Source organism: Pieris brassicae, chromosome 3, assembly GCF_905147105.1.
Source record: "Pieris brassicae chromosome 3, ilPieBrab1.1, whole genome shotgun sequence".
Classification (NCBI taxonomy): domain Eukaryota; kingdom Metazoa; phylum Arthropoda; class Insecta; order Lepidoptera; family Pieridae; genus Pieris; species Pieris brassicae.
This window is the reverse complement of record NC_059667.1, coordinates 18,638,189-18,662,133: the sequence shown is the minus strand read 5'-3', so window position 1 is coordinate 18,662,133 and position 23,945 is coordinate 18,638,189. Positions and strand designations below refer to the sequence as shown.

Sequence of the window (23,945 nt, the reverse complement as noted above, 5' to 3'; positions counted from 1 at the left end):
CTCATGTAAAATATAGTTTAGTTCGCCGGTCTTTCAGATTAGTAATTAATGGATCTAACCGCCAAAGTCTGTCCCTTTGCCTGTCTGAGTTCCTCCCTTATAAACATCATTTCTGGTCGTAGGTCACGATGAGACTGGGGATCTATATCGATCTTTAGTTTAGGATCGATATTAGCCAGCTGTTGGTCACTAAATAATTAAAGTAAAATGTAATTTATCTTGTAACTTTCCAGTTGAACATTGTACACCTATGACAATTTCAGTCCCAAGTTCTATATAATGTTAATGATATTTTAGAACACACAAATAGAAAGCTAACGTTTTGGAGTTTTTACAATTTACTGTTTTACTATTGACGTATAACCTGGGGTCATGTAAATTACTATCCATGCACACTCAAACTACCAAATACTCTTATAATATAAATATAGATATGTTTTTTAAGATATATGTATATACAATCTAGCTCCAACATCGGCTTCCAAAATTCCGGCCTCTTCTATACTTTCCGGTTCAGCATCGTCGTCGATTTTTATTGACGTCATAATTGGTAAAAATATATGTAATTACAACCTTAAAATAAAATTTTAAATGTGTTTTATAATAATAATAATAAACTATAAGTTAAATTGAGATTAAAATTAAATCGGATAGCTACAGATAGCAAGACTAATTTATTTTATATTTGTCAGTCTTATCACAAATCTTTAAAACCCGATAATAAGCACAATAACCAGCCAGTGACTAGTTTCTCTCTAATCTATGGTAGCTGGTATTGCAAAAGCATATTATATTACTAAAAGATATAAAAAAAACACCTTAGCGATAAGCAATAAATAAATATACTTAAATTCTAAAGGAGTAATTATGACGTGAAAAGCATTTTTTTATTAAAAATTTATGGTAAAGTTCGAATGCGACGTAAATCAAAATACATAATATAAACAATGTCTCCTTTTTAAATATTTAAAAATGTATATTTTCAATGATTGGCATTATTATTATTACATAATTTTATTAATAATTATTTGCGAAAGTGCTTCAGGAAATATGATATGATACAAATTTAATGAAAATATATTTATTTAATAAGTACAAGTGTTTATTTTTGAACTTGCTTTTCACACGATGCAACAAAATAATGATCAAACTGTACAACGTGAGTATATATAACATATATAAAGCGGATAAAGTTCTATACTAAATTAATATATGACAATATTTAAAGAAAAACTTAAATTTTATATAGAATATATTATGAAAGCTATTTTTGTTATACATGTATTCACCATAACCTTCGTATATAAGTAAGTGGCTGTGGTCGTTATGCTGATTATTCTTGTTTCGAATTATTTGAAATGATTTATTATTTTTGATCTGTTTGTTTTATCTTTTTTCTCATTCTGTTCAACAAATAGTCTGTTGACTACGTTCATGTCATAGCATATAGTCTGTTTTGTGTATGGTTAACTTCTTCAATCTGTGCAATGATAAAGGGTGACTGAACTGCCTCATTGTTATTTATTGCATTTGACTCTAATAATACATTAATTAGCCGTTTTACTGAACACAACGACTGCAATATCATACATAACAAGTCGTGACAGCCATGCCGATGTGAGTAATACTCAGAGGTGTGGCGTATCGGGCGTTGTTCTAAGTGCTGTGACGTTTGGTGTTAAGAAAATATTTCTATTTCGACATAAGATGACCGAGTACAAGTTGGTTGTGGTTGGTGCTGGAGGCGTCGGTAAATCAGCCTTGACTATACAGCTGATACAGAATCATTTTGTGGACGAGTATGACCCAACGATAGAAGACTCCTATAGGAAGCAAGTAGTAATAGATGGAGAGACTTGCCTGTTGGACATCTTGGACACGGCTGGCCAAGAGGAGTATTCAGCTATGAGAGATCAGTATATGCGAACTGGTGAAGGGTTTCTGCTAGTGTTTGCAGTGAACAGTGCTAAGAGTTTTGAGGATATAGGGTCATACAGGGAACAAATTAAACGAGTGAAGGACGCAGAAGAAGTGCCGATGGTGTTAGTTGGAAATAAGTGCGATTTGCAAGCCTGGGCTGTAGATATGACGCAGGCGAGAGAGGTATATGATATATTCAATGTTTCATTAGTAACATACTAGTCTTTTTAAAAGGTTTTCAAAACCCTAGATACCTGAGTGAATTTAGAAGTAGGCTTTCATCATTCTCAATTTATACTGTGAATCTATTGTATGGATCATATTATTAATCATGGATATATTGCACTATTTATCTAGTGACATTAAATAGAGAAAATAAGAGTGTAGTTGTCTGAAATATATCCACAAGTTAGTACTTTACTTAAATAATGGTATAGATTTTAATAATATATCTTATATCTTTAATTTATCTGGATTTGCATTGTTATTATTATAAAGCAGTTTATAAAATAGAACAAGATTTGAAGTGAGTGATGATAGCATGGAAACTCATTTCTCCTTTTTTTTTGAACTTCTAAATGTGTATAAATGGGTAATATTTTTTTAGGGCAAGAACCTTTTTACCTGCCTGTATGAGTACTTATTTTAAGCATATTTTAATTGGTAATCTAGAGAACAAACCAACATCTCTTGTTGATATCATCAAAAATTTATACACATTCATTGAAACCATCTGTCTTTTATTTTTGAAAATTTTGGACATATCTTCTTATTAATATATATTAAATACTGTTTTTCAACATTCAAGTAATAATATCCCATTTGTAACACAGTGGCTGCTTTTCCATGTAGGATTAATTAGTCACAGGGATATTATTAAAATAATACATTATATGACTCAGAGTCACTATTTATATTGTTATTTAAATAACTTTGTAGCACCTTTTACTGTAATTTATAGATTGATGAACTATGATCCACAGATTACACTATATTTACATAATGTTTGTAACGTATCATTGCCTAGTATGAGTTTGTTTTTTGATACTTTATCATTTATTTTTTCTGCTCTGTAAATAATATTGGCCAATATACTGAAAAGACAAATTGTACCCATCTTATCTATCTGTAAAATAGTTAAGTCTCTTTTTATATAATTTCAGGTTGCCCGTAGTTATGGAGTGCCTTTTGTTGAGACCTCAGCTAAGACCCGTATGGGTGTTGATGATGCATTCTACACCCTAGTAAGAGAGATTCGCAAAGATAAAGAAAGCCGGGGTAAGAAATTTAGGCGTGGAAATAAGTTAGGTTCCAGGCGTTCCTTCAAATGTACACTACTTTAAGTCGGGCCTAACATTGTTATTGCAAGCAGGACTCAGTTTAATGAATTATTTCCAGTGTGGTATTTGTTTTGAAAATATATATATGCCATAATTCACTATCTTTGTAAATTATTATACTTACCTTGAACCAAGGTAAGTTTGTTTAAGTACTTTTAAAGCTATAATATTACTGTTGGTATGGTGATATTCAAGGGTACATAGTCTTTATGCAGTGCTTTAATCAGTTACTTTGTTCATATATTACATAATGTTCTCTGGTCTCCTTTTAATAAATAAAATTTAAATAATATATTGTGATAACAGTGCCATGAATACTATAGATAAGCCAGTTTGCTAAACAAGGCTCCTATTTAATTAAAATTACAACTAAATAACCTGGCTATGGTCATAACACAACAATACCGTCAAACTACACTGTAAATAATGTCATTAAATTATTAATAAATGATTTTAGAACCTTTATACACAAATTTTAATTTTATTACTTAGTATAATACAATTTTAATGTTTGTATTTAAATCAGCAAGTAATGATTATAAGGTAAACATTTAAAAATAGCCTAATATTTGGGGTATTAATCAAAATATTTGAAACAGTTGTAACTTTTGTCAGACTTAAAAAATTGTGGTAGACATTTTTTCCTACCTAAAGCTATTCACTTACTCTGATACATAATGAATGCAAATATGCTAAGTAATAAAAAAAACATGTATGATTTATTAAAGCTTAAATAAAATCATGTAATATACATTACTGTAATTTAGTATATACATGTATCTGCAAATCGATATCACAAGTGAGTTCTTATAAGAACTAGACATATTATGATATTTTTTTGTGTTGTGTTTCGATTTGGATGTATTCGAAATAGATAATTAAAAGATGTTAACATTAATAAATGTACTATAAGTATGTAATAGGTACTGTCTTATTAATACGAAAGAGCATACAAACTTATTTTACAGCGATCTTAAAATCCGTTAAAGTAAGTTCGGTCACGGAAATTATTATCATACAATGTTTAGGGTCCTGCTAAAAACAAACAAAATGTGAACATTGCTACATGTTTCAACTCTGTTACACATTATTTAAAGAATATCATTTACGCGTTCTAAACTTATATCTTTGTACAGTTTGTAAACAGATTTATCTTGTCATCTGGAAAGCCAGTATATTGATTGTCAACCCATAATCTTGAAGAATTAAAAAATAACTTTAATCTAAAAAAATATGGAAGTAGCCCTAAAAAATTATGAGTTTCGTTTTGCTGATTTGCCTTTCCTGATTTGAAAATAAATCTATAAGTTCACGGAAATCGACAGTTTACCATATTTTTGTACTATGAATTGATTGTAAATATGTATGTTCGGATTCTGCTTGCGCTTGTCACTTTAGATAGTATTAAATCAATTATAGCTAATGATATCCATAATAGTATATAAAATATGAGCCTTTTATTATTTACTATATCGCAATCAAAACCATTTCTAACATCTTTTTTAGAAGATTGTTTTAATTAAACATGTACTATGCTGTTCATATTGCATTGAAGTATGTATACACTATATATATGATATTTAAGTAAGCTATGTATTTGAATTCGTCGTGTAGGTATGAAGCAAGAAACTCCTTTTTTTTAGTAAGTACAATCGATGGCGAGTCGATTCTTTGAAAAAGTCTATTGTTTGTCTTTTGCTTTAAAACTACTAGTGTTAATAGGCGCATAAAAATTATAAGCAAAATATTGAGGAATTTTCATCACAATTTCATCTTTGTGTTTTTATATCATAAAACGTTCATAATATTATATTACAAGCTTGATTGGTATTTGTTTACGACTTTATTATACATTATTTCAAATATATGTATTAACCAGGGACAGTAAAAAATTTGAAGCATTAACACTAAAATAACAATAATTGAATAGCGGCCATTTTAGGTTTGCTAAATAATTTCAAGATAATTAATATTCTATCTTTAGTTAAGCTTTTAAGTAATAGATTTGGCGGTGAAAAACGAAATGAAAGTGGTTGTGTTGTATCAATAGGTGTACACAAACATAATTTTTTGATAAATATACTGACGCATCGCAATTAGTCTATAGCTTTCTATTGTATAAAAACATCTTAACGTCTTGAATAAATGTTTTTTGCATGTTTACACGTTTACGCAAATTCAAAGTTACGTTCTGCCAAAATATAATATTTATTAATCTGCTTTAAATACATAGTACTATAATTATATTGATAAAGCGGAGTACCATTCTATTATTATGGAAAGACGTTGAAGTAGGTAATCCTATTTCATAAAAAAATATCAGGTTACTGTTAATTATCGAACGCACACCTTGAAAATATTTTAAATACTTTTTTAATAATTATATTTTATAACGTGGTCAAAAGGCAGAAGCTTGTCTTATTAAATATGTATTCATTTATATGTAAGGATCTAAATACAATTGTTAACGAAACAAACATTTCATGTTCTTCAGGTATTTCCCATTATTTTTTCTTTTAATAACAAGCAACCCATTGTTAAATTAGAAAATAAATGTATTAAGTTCTTCTAGCTTTTATGGGAAATTATGTATATTTTTCCTACAACCCGCAACCACCAATAGTGCCGAATTGTAACTAATGAAGAATATTCTAGTACCTATAAATTTCTTAATGAGTGTATTGAATCATGATCATGATTAGTATGACCCTATTTCAATGAATTTTAATAAATGGCATACAATTACTTTATAAAGTTATAAAATTCTGTGTTGCCGTTTGTTTGTCGTAAATTTCACGAGATGACAAGCAAGATTCTGAGTAATTACTTTTTGTTAAGGAATTTGAGGTACAATGAAGTAAGTTAACGAATTTTTATACCTGCAGGTTTTATTTTAACTTTCTCTTTAATTTTTAAGTTAAATTTAATTGTGTAGTTTAGATAATTTACTTATATTAACGAAATGTAACTGCCATGTAGTCAGTCCTATATTTTTGCCATTAAACAAAAAAACGTTTTATACATATAATAATTCAAAGAAAGCTTTACTTTTGCAAATTTAAGAATCTTGTATAATAATCATACTTTGAATTCATATCAAAGCTAAAGCACAAAGGTTTGTAATAGTAGATTAATTATTGTGAATAAAATCATTATAATTCTGTAAAAAGGCACTGGGAATGTGCTTGTTGAAGTTAATAAATTGGCAAAAATATATTTCTTTTTTATATACTTAACCCCTAATCCTTTTTTCAGAAAATTACATATTTCTCTTATGTATGTATAGTTTCCTCTGGCATTCACGGTTACCCATTTTTTGGGTTAAATTTTAAATCAAATAAAACAAAGGCCACATAAATAATGTTATAGTGAATGAGCAGACACAACTCTACTCCACGACTACTCTGATGGATACAGGATGCGACCGAAGCGTCGACGAAGCTTAACTTGCATCACGGAATCACAGGGTTGTTCAAATTTTAAACACTTGCGAATATCGAATTTATGGCTACTATTGAAATTTTTCTTAGAGAAATTGCAATTGCGTATTTTTGGCCCACCCAGAATTTGAACCCGTGACCTGATGGATTAAGTCGCCAAATCAATGCAGCAGTTAACATTTACATTCATTATGCTATTATACTAGTATTTTTTAGTGATAGAGCATATTCTGACATTATGTTAGTGAAGGTTTAATGATCTACATAGAATATATATTCATAATGATGGCAAATACATCGAAGTTCAATAAAAGAGTGATTCAAAAACGTAAAACTTACGTGATACGTGTAGGTAAAAACCAGTACTTATAACATAACAATAATCACGCATCCTGAATGAAATAAACACTAGTAAAAGGTAACTTTTTTTATTGTTATTTATTGTTTAATATTAGCCCATCGACTATTACAATTTGTACTATTTTTGTGTTATCTTTTGAAGCAGATGGAATATTTTTTTATTAAGAAATTTTATCCGCATGTGGAACTAGGGGTTCAGTCTTGATAGATAGGTATATTGTCTTGTTTTTAGACATGCTGGTGTCCTCGCGTTGTTTACTTTCAGCGTACGAGTGAGTGTTAAATGTATAAACAGAAAGTCCATTGGTACAATCCCAGAGATTGAATGTCGATCTGTTATACCCATAAGATGTAAACCTTAATGCTAACACAATACTAAAGACAGTCATGTCATCATAAGTGAAAGGAGATAGATACGATTAGTTTGGTAGCAGTTAGTCTGCTTAGAGATCTTATCCAGAACGGTTGTTTTATTCAATCCTAATTACGAGTTTTAAATCTTGTATTTGTATTAATCATTTCCAGTTATTAAATATAGATAATTAAAATAAGTTTTTTTTTAAAAACTTGAATCCACAAACTCGTATAACAGATCGATCTTAGGGATTTTTTTTGGATTAGATTATTAGCTCACGCTTCGTCACGTGACCACTTTCTTTATTGACAGTATTCTTTATGTTACTTCATTATACTTCGAAAAATAACATCTTGATACTTAATAACTATAAAAATATATAATTTTTGTAAATAAAATGACGCCGTACCAAATAATAATTATACTGCCCAGACAGATGCTAGTTCGCATAAAGGCCCATTTAGATGGAGAGAGTTTCTCGTCTCGAATGTACCATTATCGTAAGAATATAAAAAAGTTTCTTCGTATTGTCTTTTGTTAAAGTAGCTTTTACAGTACAACACTTTTTGAACGGATTAAAGCTATGTATTATTTACATAACTCTAAATTTTAAAATCACCGTGACCACGCACGCTGAAAAGTACGCGAAACGTCGGAAAAAAATTAATTTTGTCTAGACCTTTTATTGATTGCATCTAATTTATCGATGGCTGAATCGATATCCACCTTTTTGGTCTTAGTTTTCTTAATTTGGGTTGGCTTTGATGTTAAATCGATTATATCGATCACAGTCTAAAATTTTAACAGTTTGTGTTTCGTCAATATTAAACACCGAGTCATTGGCTTGAGTGTAAGATGTACTTGTGATGTATGATGGTAGACTATTCGATCTGAAAGAAAAAAAAATATAGATAAAATTATATATTCTTAGGTACCTTGGACCAAAGAAGAATGGGTCAATATACAAACAGGATTTGCAACAAGATGGCAGTTTCCTTCATGTGTCGGAGCTTTGGATAGCAAATACATACTGATTAAGTGTCCCCCAGGAACAGGATCAGAATTTTTCAACTATAAAAATGCATTCAGGATTGTATTTTTAGGTTGCGTTGATTATGACTATTGTTTTATATATGTTAACATTGAAGCAAAGGAAAGAAACTCCGATGGTGGTATATTTAATAAAAGTATCGAGGAAAATACACTGGACTTGCCTAGCGATGCTGTTTTTATTGGAGATGAAGCTTTTCCTCTAAAGCCGTACCTAATAAAACCATACCCGCGTCGAAATAATTTATCAAAAGAACAAAAAGTTGGTATTTTACTTTCACGATTTAGGATTTTTGAAAGACCAATAGGATTGGCGCCCGAAAAAGTAGATGTCATAATAAAAACGACATGTGTTTTACGTAATTGGTTGAGAAAAATATCGCCGAATGCATACAATCCTCCTGGGTTTTTAGACGAAGAAACAGAATCTGGTATACACTAGGTACATGGAGAGAAAACCATACAAATGGAGCCTTTGAAAATCTAGCTTCACAAAATTACGGTAACCTTACCAGACAGGCAATTTCAGTATTGTGAACATTATAATAATAACGGAGCAGTTTCGTGGCAGGATAATTCATTTTTTTTTAATAAACAGCTTTCAATAAACGAAACTCGGTACAAAAAGTGCTTAGTAAGTAGGTACTCACCAAATTAGAGATAATTGTACGAAATTCAATTTTCGTTTTCCGTGTTCCACAAACACTCGTTACTTCTATAAAGTTCAATAAATTTAATATTATCGGCAGATATATGGTGATGATGATGATGATGATTATTTGATTATTTGATTTGAATGAAGCTAGTTTTAATTTGTAAGGCTTTGATAATCCATGTTCCTTGTGGTAAAAATGGCATGACAATAATCTCTTTCGAGTAAAAATCTACACACACCCAAAATCAGTCTCATTCGTATTTTAACCATTTCTGAGGATTCACTCCTGGTAATCAATTACTTCTAATAACAATAGCTATTCAATCTCAAATTAACACATTTAATAGCCGTGGATCTGATGTGGTACAGCTTGGTATAAAAACTCAATATTGAAATCGGGATCGCTAGAGTAACTCACAAGAGTTACAAAGTATCGGAGCAGATCTTTGGTGACGCCGGTTAATATAGGTTAAGCTATCTTGACATTTAATTTAATTTTAAACGATAGTATATGTTGGAGTTAGAATATGTAAATAATGGCAGGCAACACTTGTCACATGTTAAGAAAATGTTTTAGTTTAGAATATTGGAATGACTGTTTAAATTTTATATTAAAGTTTTCTGTTATTTATATGTACTACTCTTAAAGACGCAGAAAGAGAAACAAAATTGGAAACGTCCAACAAAAATGACACAAAAGTCCTTTAAATTTGGCGCTGCCGATAATATTAAATTCGTTGAACTTTATAGAACTTACGAGTGTTTGTAGAACACGAAAAATGAAAATTAACCCAAAATCCGTTATTCGCACAGACTAGTAATATGGTTATTATTTGTTCACTCAATGCGCTGTGACAACTTGCATCATTATTTCTCACTTCTAAAGTAATATAAATATATAAACATTTTCCAAATAAGTTATGACTTAAAGGTCTATGTTAGGTCATGAAATTAAAAAAAAAAGATGTATTTCTCACTTTGGGACAGAAGTAATAGTGTTGAGTGTTCTGTGCTTTGATGTTTTTGACAATTTTCATATAAATAGAACATTCTACATAGAAATATTTAATTTATAAGTATTGAAATGATAAGGATATGAAATGTGAAAAGATTTACGTAGACATGAAAATATGTAACTTCTTAATTCTTTAATAGATAATTCTAATTCGTATTTTTTTGAGTATCAAACATTATACATTAACCAAAAATGAACTCGATGGACGTCTGCACTGAAATTGAAAATGATGAGTTTTACAGTAAATTTCTTGAAGAATGTGTTAGACCAATAACTGGCGAGAATATATCAGTTTCGGACCAAGTTACGAGACTCGGTGAAGGCATTAATAAGCTCACTAAAAGTTTGGAATGTCAAGTTTTAGCTAAACATAATGATTTACTGACGCAGGCGAGTCATATATCTGATTTAGAAAATATGCTAGATGCAGTAAAAATCCAAGAAGAATCCCTTTTACGTGGCACAGAAGGCCTTGCTGAGGGAGTGTACGCGTCATATGAGTCGCTGGACAATCAAACATGTATGCTCGAACGAGTTCAAACTACTTGCAACTTACTAAGACATGCTTTGAAAATCTTAGCTTTGTGGAAAAAATTATGTTCTATTAATGAAAATCCTGCAAAGAAAGCCATGCTTCTCTTTGAATTGAACGAATTATTTGGTGACTATGATTTTGAAGGCATACATTTACTTGATGACGTATTGAAACAAGTACAGAAGCAGCGAGTGGACCTACTTAACAATTCCACAAACATGCTTCAAACAAGCCTTCTTAATGGAGACAAAACAAATTTATTGCAATGTTTTAAAGTCTTTCACAATTTGCAATGTACAGGTGAACAGATTTCTAATACAGTATCTCATATATTAAAAGAGTTACAGAAAGAAATAAATGTTGCTTTGAATGTTCAAATGGTATCAATTGAGGTTAAAAAATCAAGCTCTGGACGCATAGCACCTGGTAAAGCCAATATAATGAATGCACAAGATTTTAAAATAAAACTTTGGGACAATATCGAAAAGCTTTTTAAAGGTGAAATTTATAAAAGTTGCATTAAAGTTGTAATGCTACAAAATGTAGTAAGTGAGCTGCATGCTATTGGTAACTTTAGAAATATTGCAATGAATTTTTGGAATGAACTTTGTTTGTTATTTAGTGTTGAATTAGAAAAAAGTCCATCAAATGTTAGCCAATCTATTGAAATAGATTATGCAAAGTTATTAAAATGTTTTAATGATTTGCTTTCAAAACTTAAATGTAAGAATTTAGAAATGAATCGTTCCTATTTCACAAAATGGGAAAATTCTTTCTTATCAAAATCACTAGCAAAACTCTTGGAACCTGTGAGAAGTATGTGGCATCTAAATCAAGTTCCTAATATGGATCAAATAGACAATGCTGTTAGAGTGATAGCAGAAGCTTTGAGTATTTCACTAGGAGATAAACAGTTAAGCATAAGTCTAGCTTACAGTGTAGCTAAGAGCATAAAACAAATGCATATGGAAACTGAGCAACGACTTTCTCTGGATAGTGATGTTGCTCAAATAATTGAGCCTCCTACGAGTTCACAGCAGAAAAATGCAGATTTATGTAATGCCCTATATTATTTTACATCACAGATAAAAAGAGTGCTTGTGAATATGAACACAATGCTCCCATCAGAGAGTGTTCAAATAGTTCAAAACAGCCTAAAAGATATATCTAGCTTACCTGTTCTTGAGCTATTTGCAGAATCAATAAGAAACTCTCTCTTCATTATTCTAATGACTTTGCATGATGAACAGGATTTTTCAAGAAATGAAGATCCAAGCAACAAAAACTTATCATGCTCTCCATATATGAAAGAGTTACAACAATTTGTTTTACGTTGTAAAGATATTTACTTATCTATGTTCCAAGAAAAGTATGCTTTAAATGAGTGCAGTATGACAATTTCGAAAGCTTGTATTGAGAGGTTTGTTCACCATGTATGTAATGTTCGACCATTGACTGCATATGGTCGAGCCAAACTCCAAGTAGACTGTAAACAGATAGAGGCCTCGTTATCCCCATTGATCAGTGATGTAATTGAATTGGGTGACCATTATCGTCAGTTAAAGGCCTTGCAATTACTATTAGAAAAAACACCACAAGATATAGCAAAGAGTCAGTATGAAGGAGCATCTTTACCATATTCTTTAGTAATGATGTTTTTGTTTTCACATGCTGGAACACAGCTGGTATCTCCACATGTCTGTGCAGGTTGGAATATTCAAAAGCTTATGCAGTGGCTAGAAACCCATAAAAATGAAAGAGATAGGCTTGAGTTTGTAGCAGGAGCACTACAAAGATATCAAAATCACATAAGACAAAATCAGATAGCTACATATGATGTTGTGTATCCTATACTATTACAACTGTTAGAAGATGGAAGAAAACATTTGAAAAAATAGTAGAAGTAAGAAAAACATAAGTTAAATTACATCCAAATTGTTTTTTTAAAAAAGTATTTTAATTCAAGGCATATAAAATGTTAAATAAAAATTTATTTATTTTAAAAAGTATATTACTTTATTTTCTTTTAAAGAAACGTGACTGCTTCTTCGTCTTGGCAAGATACATTTTTATGGTCATCACTCTAAAAGAAAAAATATTAGTCATGTATTACAGTTTTTATCTACATTTGCTCTTAGTTAGAATTTCACCATGAAGATATTTTGTGCTACTTATTTCACATGATTCCTATATCATATATGAAGAAAAAAAATTGACAGTGAAGCCATACTTTATAAACAAGGACATAAGACAAAGGTTCATATTTTAACAAACACGCAGACAAAACAAATATTCATCTATGATACAATAAGATTTTAGAAAAAAATACATAATTAAGGTAAATACAAACTACATTTTATATTTATATAACCACATTTTATTCCATAACAATTATAATATACCATTCAAGGAACAACTATAATAACTTTAGTTACAAACAAATGCTTTTTTACAGTCTAAAAATTTTACAGTTCTTTTACTTGACCAATCCCAATTATTTACTTTAGGTGGGTGACTTTAATTTAGTAATTTTCTAAAATAAATGTTTTTGGTTTACTATTATATCTTGTGATAAATTACTGATAGTTCACCAGGTTTTATACCCTCTTACTATCTTATAGAAAATAATAAATATAGTTTTCTTATATGCAGTTAATGAATCTATAAAGTAAACTTGGGATTAGCGGTTTTTTTGTCACCTGCACATCATGTTTCTACAAATACGAGAAAAACTACACTATACTAGCACAAATTCAGACCTGCTCGAAGGCTATGTTGAAAACCTCTGGATAGTCATTTACAAAGTGTATTTCAATGTCTTTCTTGATAAAGTCTGGAAGGTCATCGTAGTCTCGACGGTTTTCCTCTGGTAGTATTACACAAGTAACGCCTACACGCTTTGCCTGAAGTTATATTAAAATTCAAATTACAACACTAGATACTAGAAATATATTCTCTCTCCTGTAGATGGTTGTCAATCACTGAGAAATTAAATTTCGAGTAGAAAGGAATACAGCTGAATTCCATCTACAATTTTTATATACATATATATGGTTTATCAAGCACTTAGATTAGGTCAGTTTTTAGTGAGCTATATGTGTAAAACAATGACTTACCGCAATAATTTTTTCTTTTATTCCACCAACTGGCAGCACTCGGCCTGTAAGAGAAATCTCCCCTGTCATAGCGAGCTGCGATTTGACAGATTTATTAAGGGCCAGGGATAAAAGTGCTGTAGTGATGGTTACGCCGGCTGAAGGTCCGTCTTTTGGTGTCGCACCTTCTGGCACGTGGAGGTGTAGGTGGCTAAAATAATCAAAATCATGGTTTAAAAATTGAACAATTGTTTGACAGTATGGGTAAAAATAACTTATAAATTATCATTTATTTTATATGTCAGTCACGTGACACAAAAACAGCGCAGATTAATTAAAGCGACCATGTAGGATGTTTTAAATACCGTTTGTACTTTCATTTCACCAGAGTCTGTTGTTGATCAATATAATTGATATGTATTTGTGTAAGTGTAAGAATAATAATTAACATGAATTGAATATACCATTTTTGACACATTTATTTTTATGTAAGAAACTTGTAACCAACCTAGTATTCAAAAATGTATTGCCATTGTTGTGCTTGTCCAGATAATTTCTGGCAACAGTAAGGGCTATTCTTGCAGACTCCTTCATAACGTCTCCAAGGTGTCCAGTCAGCTCCAGGGACCCTGAACTGGCTTTCTCTTCATGATGCTTATTGCGGAGTGCTGTTTCTATGTATAGAGTGCTGCCACCTGCAAAAGTTATAAATAGTTTCCTTTCTGTACCTTTTTCATATCAATATATTGAAGCTGCTTGATATACTACTTTCCTGATGAAGCGTTAAAGTAAATGTGTGTACGCGTATTGATGCATTTGTTTAATTTGGTTTTAATAGTGTAAGAAAAAAATTACGAACCGATATTTCTTCAATGTATAAAAAGATTTGCATTAGTTTAATGACATTGTAATTTAAAAAAATAATCAATAGGTACTAATGTAATATGGACATACACAGGCAAGTGTGTGTAATCTTATAGTTTACTTAATATTTAATTTAAATACCTATTTACATTTTCTTAAATTACATTAACAATAATTCTCAAAAATACTGATGTTGTGTGCCTCCTCTCTTGACCAGTGTAACCACTGTATGTAAGCTCAGCTCAGCTCAAAAGCACACGGTTCAGGGTCTGACGTCATCGTAATGTTACTATTACTTCTATACATTACAACACAACAGACATTTTCCGTAAAATTTCTTACCCATTGCAGTCCAAGCCAATCCCATGATGACCCCAGGGGGCGTGATATCATACATTCGATCATGTTTAAAGGTAGGTTTGCCGACCAAATCCGATAAATTTTCATCTGTCACTTTTAACTTATCTGCCTCCTGTTTAACTATTTTGAAAGCAACTTTCCGGGCGATCTGTAAATAGATATTATTTGTAAAGAAACGTATACGTGCGTGTTCGTTTCTATAACAATTTTGTGATAAACTTTTCGGTATATGATACTTTTCTTCAGTTCGAATACATACATTTTTCATACAAACTATACAGTTTACTATACGAATGTTACGATCAGATACCGATAATGTTTGTCATCCACAATGTTATTACGAATTTTTAATTTTTTCAAGCAATTTTAAACACAATTAAAAAATAGGACGTTATATATATTTGTAATACATACAGTAGATGATTATTTATATTTAATAAATTAAAAAATATACCTTTTCAATGTGTTTCTGTAGATTTCGAACACCACTTTCTCGGCAGTAGGATTTAATAAGAGTGTGCAAAGCTTCCGAGGTCAGGTCTAACTGGTCGTTATTAAGTCCACAGTTCTTTTGTGCTGTCGGAACCAGATATTGTTGAGCTATTGCCAACTTCTCTTCTGCCACATAACCTGTAATGATAGAAAGATTCCTAAAGAAAAAAAATATAATTATATAGTATGTTAAACGCGCTAATCAGAAACACGTATAAAAAAATATCAAACGCGTAGTTTAAAATTTATTTTATAAGTGATTCTATGTCTATCTTTAGACTTGGTGTCTGAAAATAATTAAAATGCGAACTTCTGTATAGAATTAGAATACGGGCCTCAGCCTCCGTCTTCAAAACCGTGAATACATTCTCTAAATCTATTAAACTATTTATCTCTATTAAGTTGGACAGTTTTTAAGTACCCAAGACTAGATTGCTATTTAAGAAATGTTTCCGAAGATATTTTATTCGATATTTTCTCATTAGTCTAACTGCAACTCGTTTCAAAAGAGTACGTACTAATGTACGTACACTTCCGTCCTTTTCTATCCCTTTTGTTTACACTATGCAGGAAAGAGACAGATATCAAAGTCTTAATAAACCACTTACCAGACATATCAATTAGTTCCATTCTATCTTTAAGCGGTTCTGGTATCATATCGACGACATTCGCAGTGCAAATGAAAAGGACCTTTGACAAATCTACAGGAACATCCAAGTAGTGGTCTAAGAAATTCGCATTTTGCTCAGGATCTAATAGTTCGAGAAGAGCTGATGAGGGGTCCCCGTGAACTCCTCTAAAAATGAGAATTAGCTATTATTTTAACAACATAATCTTATAAATTTTACTTTTGGATTTCATAAAAATATAAATTCTATACTTTTATTTATATAGAAAAATAAATATTCTGCATGTGTTTGTAATTTAACTCTTAAACCTGGACCGATTTGGATTAAACTTGAATGGTCAAGTGGATTCGAGAAAGGTTAAGATGATCAATTACTGTATTTACACAGTGTACAGGACAACGTCGGTCGGGTCCGCTAATAATTTTTTAATATTGTGAATCCTGACAACTCCATTTGTAAAACCTATTTTAATATAAATTTAAACACGAAATACTTATTATATTTAGCTAACAAATCCATAACCTAAGCTTTTTTTATCGGGGCAACTGGGCAGAAGGCTCATCTGATGTTAAGTGATACCGCCGCCCAAGGAAGCTTTCAATGCCAGAAAGCTCGCGAGTGCCTTGCCGGCCTTTAAAAGGCTAATTTGATATTCTTAGCGGCACGAAAGTGTAGCAGTAACCGTTAATAGCAATTCATATATTTATGCAGACAATATTTATATATTTAAGTGCATATTGTTTATTGTGTTAGTTACATATTGTCCTAAATATTAGTCGTAGTAGAAATCAAAGTATCTTGGGTAACCAGAGTGGACGAGCGTATCATTCGTAACCGACTTTTTTTTAATTAGTAAAAACAATAATTTTGAACGCTATTCCCTCTTTAATTTTGTGCCGCTACTTATTCATATAGAAATAGTATATATATGTAAAATATATTATTTCAACTCACTTGCCAATCTTGTCCACCTCATCAATTAGAACCAATGGGTTCTCAGTGCCGGTTTTCTTTAGACACTGAACCAGTTTCCCTGGCATCGCACCCACATAGGTCCTCCTATGACCTTTAATCTCGGCAACATCCGTCATTCCACCCACAGAAAACCTGAAGTATTGACGATTAAGCGCGCGTGCAATCGACCGAGCTGGAAAAACACACATTTTTAAATTTATACCTTGATATCACTAGAGAAGTATTATCTTGTTAATTCCACGTAATGAAATTGAATATAGATGAAACCTTGGAAGAAGGATGGTCAGCATTTCCTCCGACCTCAACGATGGAAACGAATTATTTTTTTATAAAATAGGACGCAAGCGGGCAGGAGGCACACCTGATGTTAAGTGATACCGCCGCCCATGGACACTCAATGCCAGAGGGCTCGCGAGTTCGTTGCCGGCCTTTTAAGAATTTGTACGCTCTCTTCTTAAAGGACCCTAAGTCTTGGCTGGCTTGAAGGCCTCAGTGGTTAAGGTCAAGAAGTTATATATATCCTTGGAGGCCGGAATAACTTCCGCTTCTCATCTTTTAGTGCCTCTTCATAACAGGAAGTTGGCCGTGTTTCCCTTAATGTGTGTCATCTCCTGTGCAGCAATTCTTCCGCAGTCGCAACACCCGTCCACTCCCTAACGTTGATTGAGCTATGATTTCTTCCTTCTACCCATTATAATTAATTGAGTCATGGCGCAACACGTGGCCCAAGGTATGCAAAGGTATCGTTTAATGTTCTGTATAAGTTTTTTCCATATTCCAACTCGTTTAACCGTATCAATTGGCCAAATCTCGGACTCGGAGTTTAATGGTCAACTGACGACCTTACAAAACTGTATACATTTTATTGTAAGACCCTCAGGCAATTCCAGACCTAATTTCCAGATACGCGTTTGTTTGTCAGTTCCCAAATACTTGCATTGCCCCACTTGTTCCAACGTCTTTCCAGCTGTTCACGCCATCCAGCTAGCTATATAGTCCTCTGTTCACATCTTCTGTCCTTACCGCACCAATTCCCTAAACACCACTCTTTCTCTTTTACTATCTGTAAGTGTAGGAGGAGGGGACCATTCTACATGCTCCCGCGCTAGAGAGAAGACTTAAACGCCGACGCGAGGTCACGCGAGGTCACGCGTGTTCTTACGCTTCCGCTTCTTGTGCTTATAGTTTTATTTGCGGTCTCCTCCAACGGAGAAAGGGGAAGAGACGGAGCACTATAGGTGTGGTGTTTCCATATTTTGACGCCGCATTTCACTTGCCCCTCGGCCTACTTTTCTTTGTCTTCGCCGCTACACCAGCTAAGGCCATAAAGCGTCGATTCGAGAAATGACCATAACCTTCGTCTTTACTGCATTAATATTCAGAACAAATCTTTCGCTAGTTTCATGGCATCCTCAGCATTTAATATAATATAGATTTATTATCATAAAAAAAGTCCCACAGACGCAGCGCTGTACTCGCGTGACATAATGTTGATATTTATGAGTAGAAAAATTACCTATTTTACATTTAGCATTTGTTATTTACCTATATTTCTGAATTGAATAATTGTGGTCAGAGGCCATAGAACCATCACTGTCTGAAGAGTGGATGGAAACATAATCATGGATTCAGTATCACTAGCCGTAGATATAATTATTCGGTCCATCTCTTCATCCATAAGTCTCTTCTTTTTTTTTCTGAATCTGTAGCCATTTGGATGTGCTCAATGAGTCGGTCAGTTTCGGTATTTCCGGGGACCTGTACAGGCATGCGTAGAATCGCGGATGGTCATCGCAGTCTACGCGCAGCCAGAGGTTAGATAGGTCCATTCGACATGCTTGCACTGAGGTGTCCAATCTTTCGCCGTAATAGACTTAAAGGCTTCTTCATTTAGTTTCATCACGTACTGTATTTACTCAATTTTGTTGTAAAAATGAAGTTATATCATAAAAGTCCCATCCATACAGCAAAAAAATATTATATGGCAACTCTAAAAAGTACCTCATAAGGCGGTGACTCTCTTCCGAACATTGTTTAGTGGTATTAAAAGACGTTGATTCTTTTGTTCCGCTTCACAGAACTTTCAATATCATTTCTCGAACCGACCTTTTTACGACTTTGGGCATTGTAAACAATATTTAAAATGCACTAAGCTAGTTAAAAACTCACAAAAATCTACCACAATAAACCAACTTGATAACATCGACGAATGACAACATTACCGACCTGTCAAATTTAGTCCGAAAAGTCACCGCGGTACTTCTTTCATGAAACGGACATTACCTAATATATCGTATGATTCTTATCCCTGAGTCATTCGAGGTTCGAACCCCGGCTTTGAATCAATAGACTTTCTGCCTATGTTCGTACAGTGAAGAACACCATCTTTTAGACCCAAAACGTGTGTGTTAGAACAAAAAAAAGTTCACGAAACAAATACACATATCTAAGGCGCAATAAAAAATATAATTCTAAGTACCTATACTAGTCTTTCCAACACCAGGCGGTCCATGGAAACACAATATTTTCCCCTGAGTGCTGCCTTTGAGCTGTGATACAGCAATGAACTCTAAAATTCGCTTCTTGATATCCTCCATGCCGTAGTGGTCTTCGTCTAGAATAATCTGTGCGTCCTCCAGCTTCAGATTTTCCTCCGACGTAATGCCCCAGGGGAGAGATGTCAGCCAGTCGAGATAGCAACGGGTAACACTGAAATTTAATAAGTCGGTGAAAACTTTAGAAATATATCATTATTTATTTGGCGTAAAAATAATTTTAACTACTTAATTTTAATTCAGTAGCGATGTTATTATATACGCCCTTGATTTAGGAACTGGTAAGTTATTTCTTTTTTTATAAAGAATAATGTAAAACATATAGTTGCAATATTTTTGAACATGTGAGCACCATGTATCAACATAATGATTTAGTTATCTGCTGCATTATTTTTTTGTAACTCCATGGGCCTATTTTATTTTAGTAAAGTAGCTTTTTTATTCTGGTTACATTGTCTTCACAAATAATTATCAAATAAATGTATTGTAAAAACTATTTTAAAAGAGTAAGTATGAAGTTTCTTGCCTTTTCTTCTCATACGTTTACCTTTTGGAAGGAGCAACTAGTAATTTTTTATATTTATAACTTGTAATTTAGACTTTCAAATGCCTTTCAATAAACCTAATTGAAATAAATGATTTGACTTTGAATATGAATTACATAATTTTTTATAATACCATTATGATTTAAAAAAAAAATAATTCCATAGCCTTCCTCATAAAAAAATGTAATAACATTTTTCAATATGAATCCGTATTCCCTGACAACATTCTCGGTATTGCTATTACTAAATCAACTTAGCGAAGTTCTCCAATTTATATTGGCAAGATTTTTCATTAATGATCCTTTGAAAAGCTTATGTTACTTGAGAATGTAGCTTTATATTTGTGAAATTTGTTTCAGAGGATATCTAACACAAACAAAAATCAAATCATTCCTCTTTATAATACTGTTGTAGATGAAAACTTACTTGAATTCAGAACTGTGGCTCTCTAAGAAGTTAAGTTTGTTCAGCTCTTCATCAATTACAATTTGCACAGCCTCTGGTACAGTCTTTTCAGCTAATCTCTCTCTGAATTTGTCGCCTATTGCATCTTTATCATCTTTTTCGAGACCTAACTCTTTTTTTATTACCTACAAAATTAAATATATTATAAATAAAATTCATTAGGCTTTCGATATACAAATTATTATAGCTGTATAAAATGCCTGCGTTTTGTCTACGTAATATTAAAAGTAACAGTTTACTGCTGTAAAATCAAATACCACTACGGTTCTTAATCTGGACAGATCAAGTGGCCTATACCTATCCTATATATTATTCAAGTTCATAAAAAATTAACTTAGCACTAACTAGAATTGCGTCGTTGATTGTTTTATTGTCTATGATTGATAGCAATTTGACAGAAAGATATTAACGGCGTACAACATTAATAAAAACAGCGGGGAAAATGTAAAAAGGTAACAAACTGAAATTCCTGTTATTAGAATAGTAAATCCATGTAATATATAAATAAAACCTCTTTAATGGATAAAGTTATAATAAATAATACTCGCGTAAGCCAAAGACAATAGCGGATGAGATATTGTGGCACAAACCTTCAACTGTTCATGAAGTATGTATTTCCTGTGTTGTTGTTTGACTTTTTCTTCAACCTCTTTGCCTATCTTTTGTTGTAATTTAGACAACTCATACTCCTTCTTCAGCAGAGATAGGGACATCATGAGTCTTTTGGGGATCTAAAATTTTTTTTTAATCAAGATAGGTTGAATTTTAAGATCTCCAATGAAGTCTGAGACTGTTTGTAAGATAACTTTTCAGACAGATAAGTGATTAAAAAAATATTTTAAGTTGGGATTGAAAAAGTAATAGTAGTAAAACATAAAAATCACTATAAATATATTAATTTTCAGCTAAATCAAATATTACAGATCTGTACATACATCCATTTCTTCTAGCACAGCCTGAAGTTCCGCTGGTTCTGCCCCAGTGAGGGCAGCTCCCAAATCACTTAAATACACAGGATTATCCACTACTCTCTGGCCTTGAGCTAACATATGATGTAATGACTCTCTGTAATATATCATACCCTTAAAAAACTGACTAAAGCTATTAACGTAAAATGAAAAGATAAGTTATTTTTATATGAAAGCATCAGTACAATTCTAATAAAACATAACAAAAGTAATAACTACAGACTAAGTATATAATAGAAGAACTAAAACCCATTTTTTATTTATTTATTTTTTGCAATATAGAGCACAGACCTTGTACATACAACAAATAAATAATCTAATTGTAAATCTAAACCATTCACTTGAACACAATTTAAAAAATTCAACAAAATCAGTCCAGTTATATAAAGATAGAATGGAATAAAAGTTGTAAACTGAAAGTATAATATCTATATACATTCACAATCATCATTACACTAAAGATGTCTTGTTTATGTAAATCAAACATAACTAACCTATATAAAGGATTCAAGTTAATAATGTCCCGTATAGTCTTTATCACTTCTTGTGTTAATGCTTTCACTTCTTCATTCTGCTTAAATTTCTCATGCATTATATTCTCAACTTTTACCATTATAACTTGATCGGGAGGCAGTTTTTTGGTTTCCTTTACCTCTTTTTCTTCAGTCTTTTTTCGGGAATTTCTATATTTTCTACGTCGTCTTTCAGCATCTGTCTCTTCACGGGTAACGTTAAATTCCGTATTAAATATAGGAAACTTAAGCTTCATTTCTGAAATGACACGCATTTCGGAAATGAAACCAAAATTTATTTTTTATAGAATTAGTCCCATCTCTTAGATTATTAGATTTACACATAGAATAAATTGCTATATTCATTTTAACTTTAAATACTTAGCTTCTAGATAATTTGATAAAACTATAAAATACTTACCAGCTGGCCCAGTTTCAATTTCATCTTCAATAAAATGTCCAGTAATTTTTATTCTGCGATGTGCCATTACGACAAGCCTCAACTTAAAGTCCATATCCTGCATTTCATGTATTTGTGCAAACACTCCGACTTGATGCAAGTCATCCAAATTTGATACCACATCCGTTTTCTCATCCTCTTTCTTACGCAGAAATATACCTATGTATGGTTGATTAAGTTTTACTTTACGTCTAATAAGGTCTATTAGAGCTGGATTTGAAATCTGAAATAAATTTAACATATAGACATAGTTTAGAACAACATACCAGTCCCAGCTAAATTCTATTGTATTAGATACTTAATAACAACATCATCAGCGTTTTTACGACCAAATATGAGTAGTCCCTTTGATGTTGTTAAAATAAATTTTGACTGTACATATTTTATCATACCAGTTTAATCTTCACTAATACATATTTATAATGTATTATTAATCTTATTATGTTAAATATATTTTTTTATCTTCAATTTATACATAAATTATAGATTTAACATTAAATTAAAAAGTCGATATATATTAAAAACAAACCTCTATCAACTTAATAAATCTAGGGAAAACAGGGTTTCTATTAATAGCTATAACCGGCACTTGTGGCCACACTTCTGGGACTGCTACAGTTGCTGGGAGTTGACTTGAAAACAGAGGGGTTTCTTCTTTAACTTCTTCAATTTCTTCTTCTTCAGGTTCATTTTTTTTACCAGTTGAATACTGTTTAACTTGTATAGTCTGAAACAAGTAGATAGTATGAGAACTTTATCCATATCAGGATTTCTTTATAACCTTTTTTTTGTGTAATGTAATTGTCTGATACTGATAATATTTGAAATAAAATTCAACGATTTAATAAACTTGAAAGTTAATTAAGGAAGGAAGAGTTAGACAATGTAATAAGTTTCTTTTTTTCAAGTTTTTAAAAAGATTTATTTCAAAAAGAACTAACAAAACTGGAGTCTTACCTGAGGAAAAGTAATGAAACCATTTAAGCTACTGGTTGCTCGAGAGTCTTTTAGTCCATTACTGTATACGTTTTTTAAAAGTCCCGGTTTACACTGTAATTGTGATGCAATTTTAGTTACATTGCGAGTCAAACGGACTGAATATTTTATACTAGGATTTAATAATATAGTATTTCGCATTAAATAACTGGCCGTGTGCATTGTTAATTTCCTTTTTTAATTAGGGACTTAAAATCGATAAAATACACATTCATTTAAAATACTTTTATTTATTTTATAGGAAACTGATAGGTTATATTTCCAGATTCTTCAAATTTTTTATATTGAAAACACTAAACAGATAGTAAAGTTAAACATAAAAATGCCAATTGTCAGTCATAATCGGTCATCAAATTTAG

General features: G+C 31.7%; 3 protein-coding genes across 4 annotated transcripts; 2 read left to right on the top strand and 1 right to left on the bottom strand.

Annotated features, from left to right (window-relative positions):
* The first annotated feature begins 1,476 nt into the window (after positions 1-1,476).
* On the top strand, positions 1,477-6,476 carry LOC123707021 (GTPase HRas). Its single transcript, XM_045656768.1, has 2 exons — positions 1,477-2,103; positions 3,084-6,476. The coding sequence occupies exons 1-2, from the start codon at positions 1,708-1,710 to the stop codon at positions 3,261-3,263; spliced, it is 576 nt and encodes a 191-aa protein (XP_045512724.1). The 5' UTR covers positions 1,477-1,707; the 3' UTR covers positions 3,264-6,476.
* A 3,569-nt stretch (positions 6,477-10,045) lies between these two features.
* On the top strand, positions 10,046-12,649 carry LOC123707449 (conserved oligomeric Golgi complex subunit 5). The gene has a single exon (XM_045657498.1). The coding sequence runs from the start codon at positions 10,328-10,330 to the stop codon at positions 12,566-12,568; it is 2,241 nt and encodes a 746-aa protein (XP_045513454.1). The 5' UTR covers positions 10,046-10,327; the 3' UTR covers positions 12,569-12,649.
* Positions 12,650-13,032: 383 nt separating this feature from the next.
* Positions 13,033-23,901, bottom strand: LOC123706790 (lon protease homolog, mitochondrial). 2 transcript variants are annotated; one of them, XM_045656234.1, is made up of 15 exons: positions 23,548-23,901; positions 23,120-23,317; positions 22,552-22,813; positions 22,113-22,389; positions 21,586-21,715; positions 21,241-21,381; positions 20,612-20,775; positions 19,565-19,794; positions 17,065-17,257; positions 16,090-16,277; positions 15,444-15,619; positions 14,972-15,137; positions 14,274-14,460; positions 13,787-13,976; positions 13,033-13,573 (listed from the first exon to the last, which is right to left on the bottom strand). In XM_045656234.1, exons 1-15 carry the CDS (start codon positions 23,746-23,748, stop codon positions 13,424-13,426), a joined length of 2,853 nt encoding a protein of 950 aa, XP_045512190.1. In that variant the 5' UTR covers positions 23,749-23,901; the 3' UTR covers positions 13,033-13,423. The 2 variants fall into 2 exon arrangements, with proteins under 2 accessions (XP_045512190.1, XP_045512191.1); XM_045656235.1 differs by having other exon boundaries at positions 22,113-22,335; positions 23,548-23,900.
* Positions 23,902-23,945: the final 44 nt, after the last annotated feature.

What these genes read in the sequence shown, in the direction of transcription:
- LOC123707449 (XM_045657498.1), top strand. Translation starts at nt 10,328, where the DNA reads ATGAACTCGATGGACGTCTGCACTGAAATTGAAAATGATGAGTTTTAC.
- LOC123707021 (XM_045656768.1), top strand. Translation starts at nt 1,708, where the DNA reads ATGACCGAGTACAAGTTGGTTGTGGTTGGTGCTGGAGGCGTCGGTAAA. An exon ending in ATATGACGCAGGCGAGAGAG is followed by an intron (nt 2,104 to 3,083) that starts GTATATGATATA and finishes ATATAATTTCAG; the next exon opens with GTTGCCCGTAGTTATGGAGT.
- LOC123706790 (XM_045656234.1), bottom strand. Translation starts at nt 23,748, where the DNA reads ATGCACACGGCCAGTTATTTAATGCGAAATACTATATTATTAAATCCT. An exon ending in GATTTATTAAGTTGATAGAG is followed by an intron (nt 22,814 to 23,119) that starts GTTTGTTTTTAA and finishes AATTTATTTCAG; the next exon opens with ATTTCAAATCCAGCTCTAAT. An exon ending in AGCCACAGTTCTGAATTCAA is followed by an intron (nt 19,795 to 20,611) that starts GTAAGTTTTCAT and finishes ATTAAATTTCAG; the next exon opens with TGTTACCCGTTGCTATCTCG.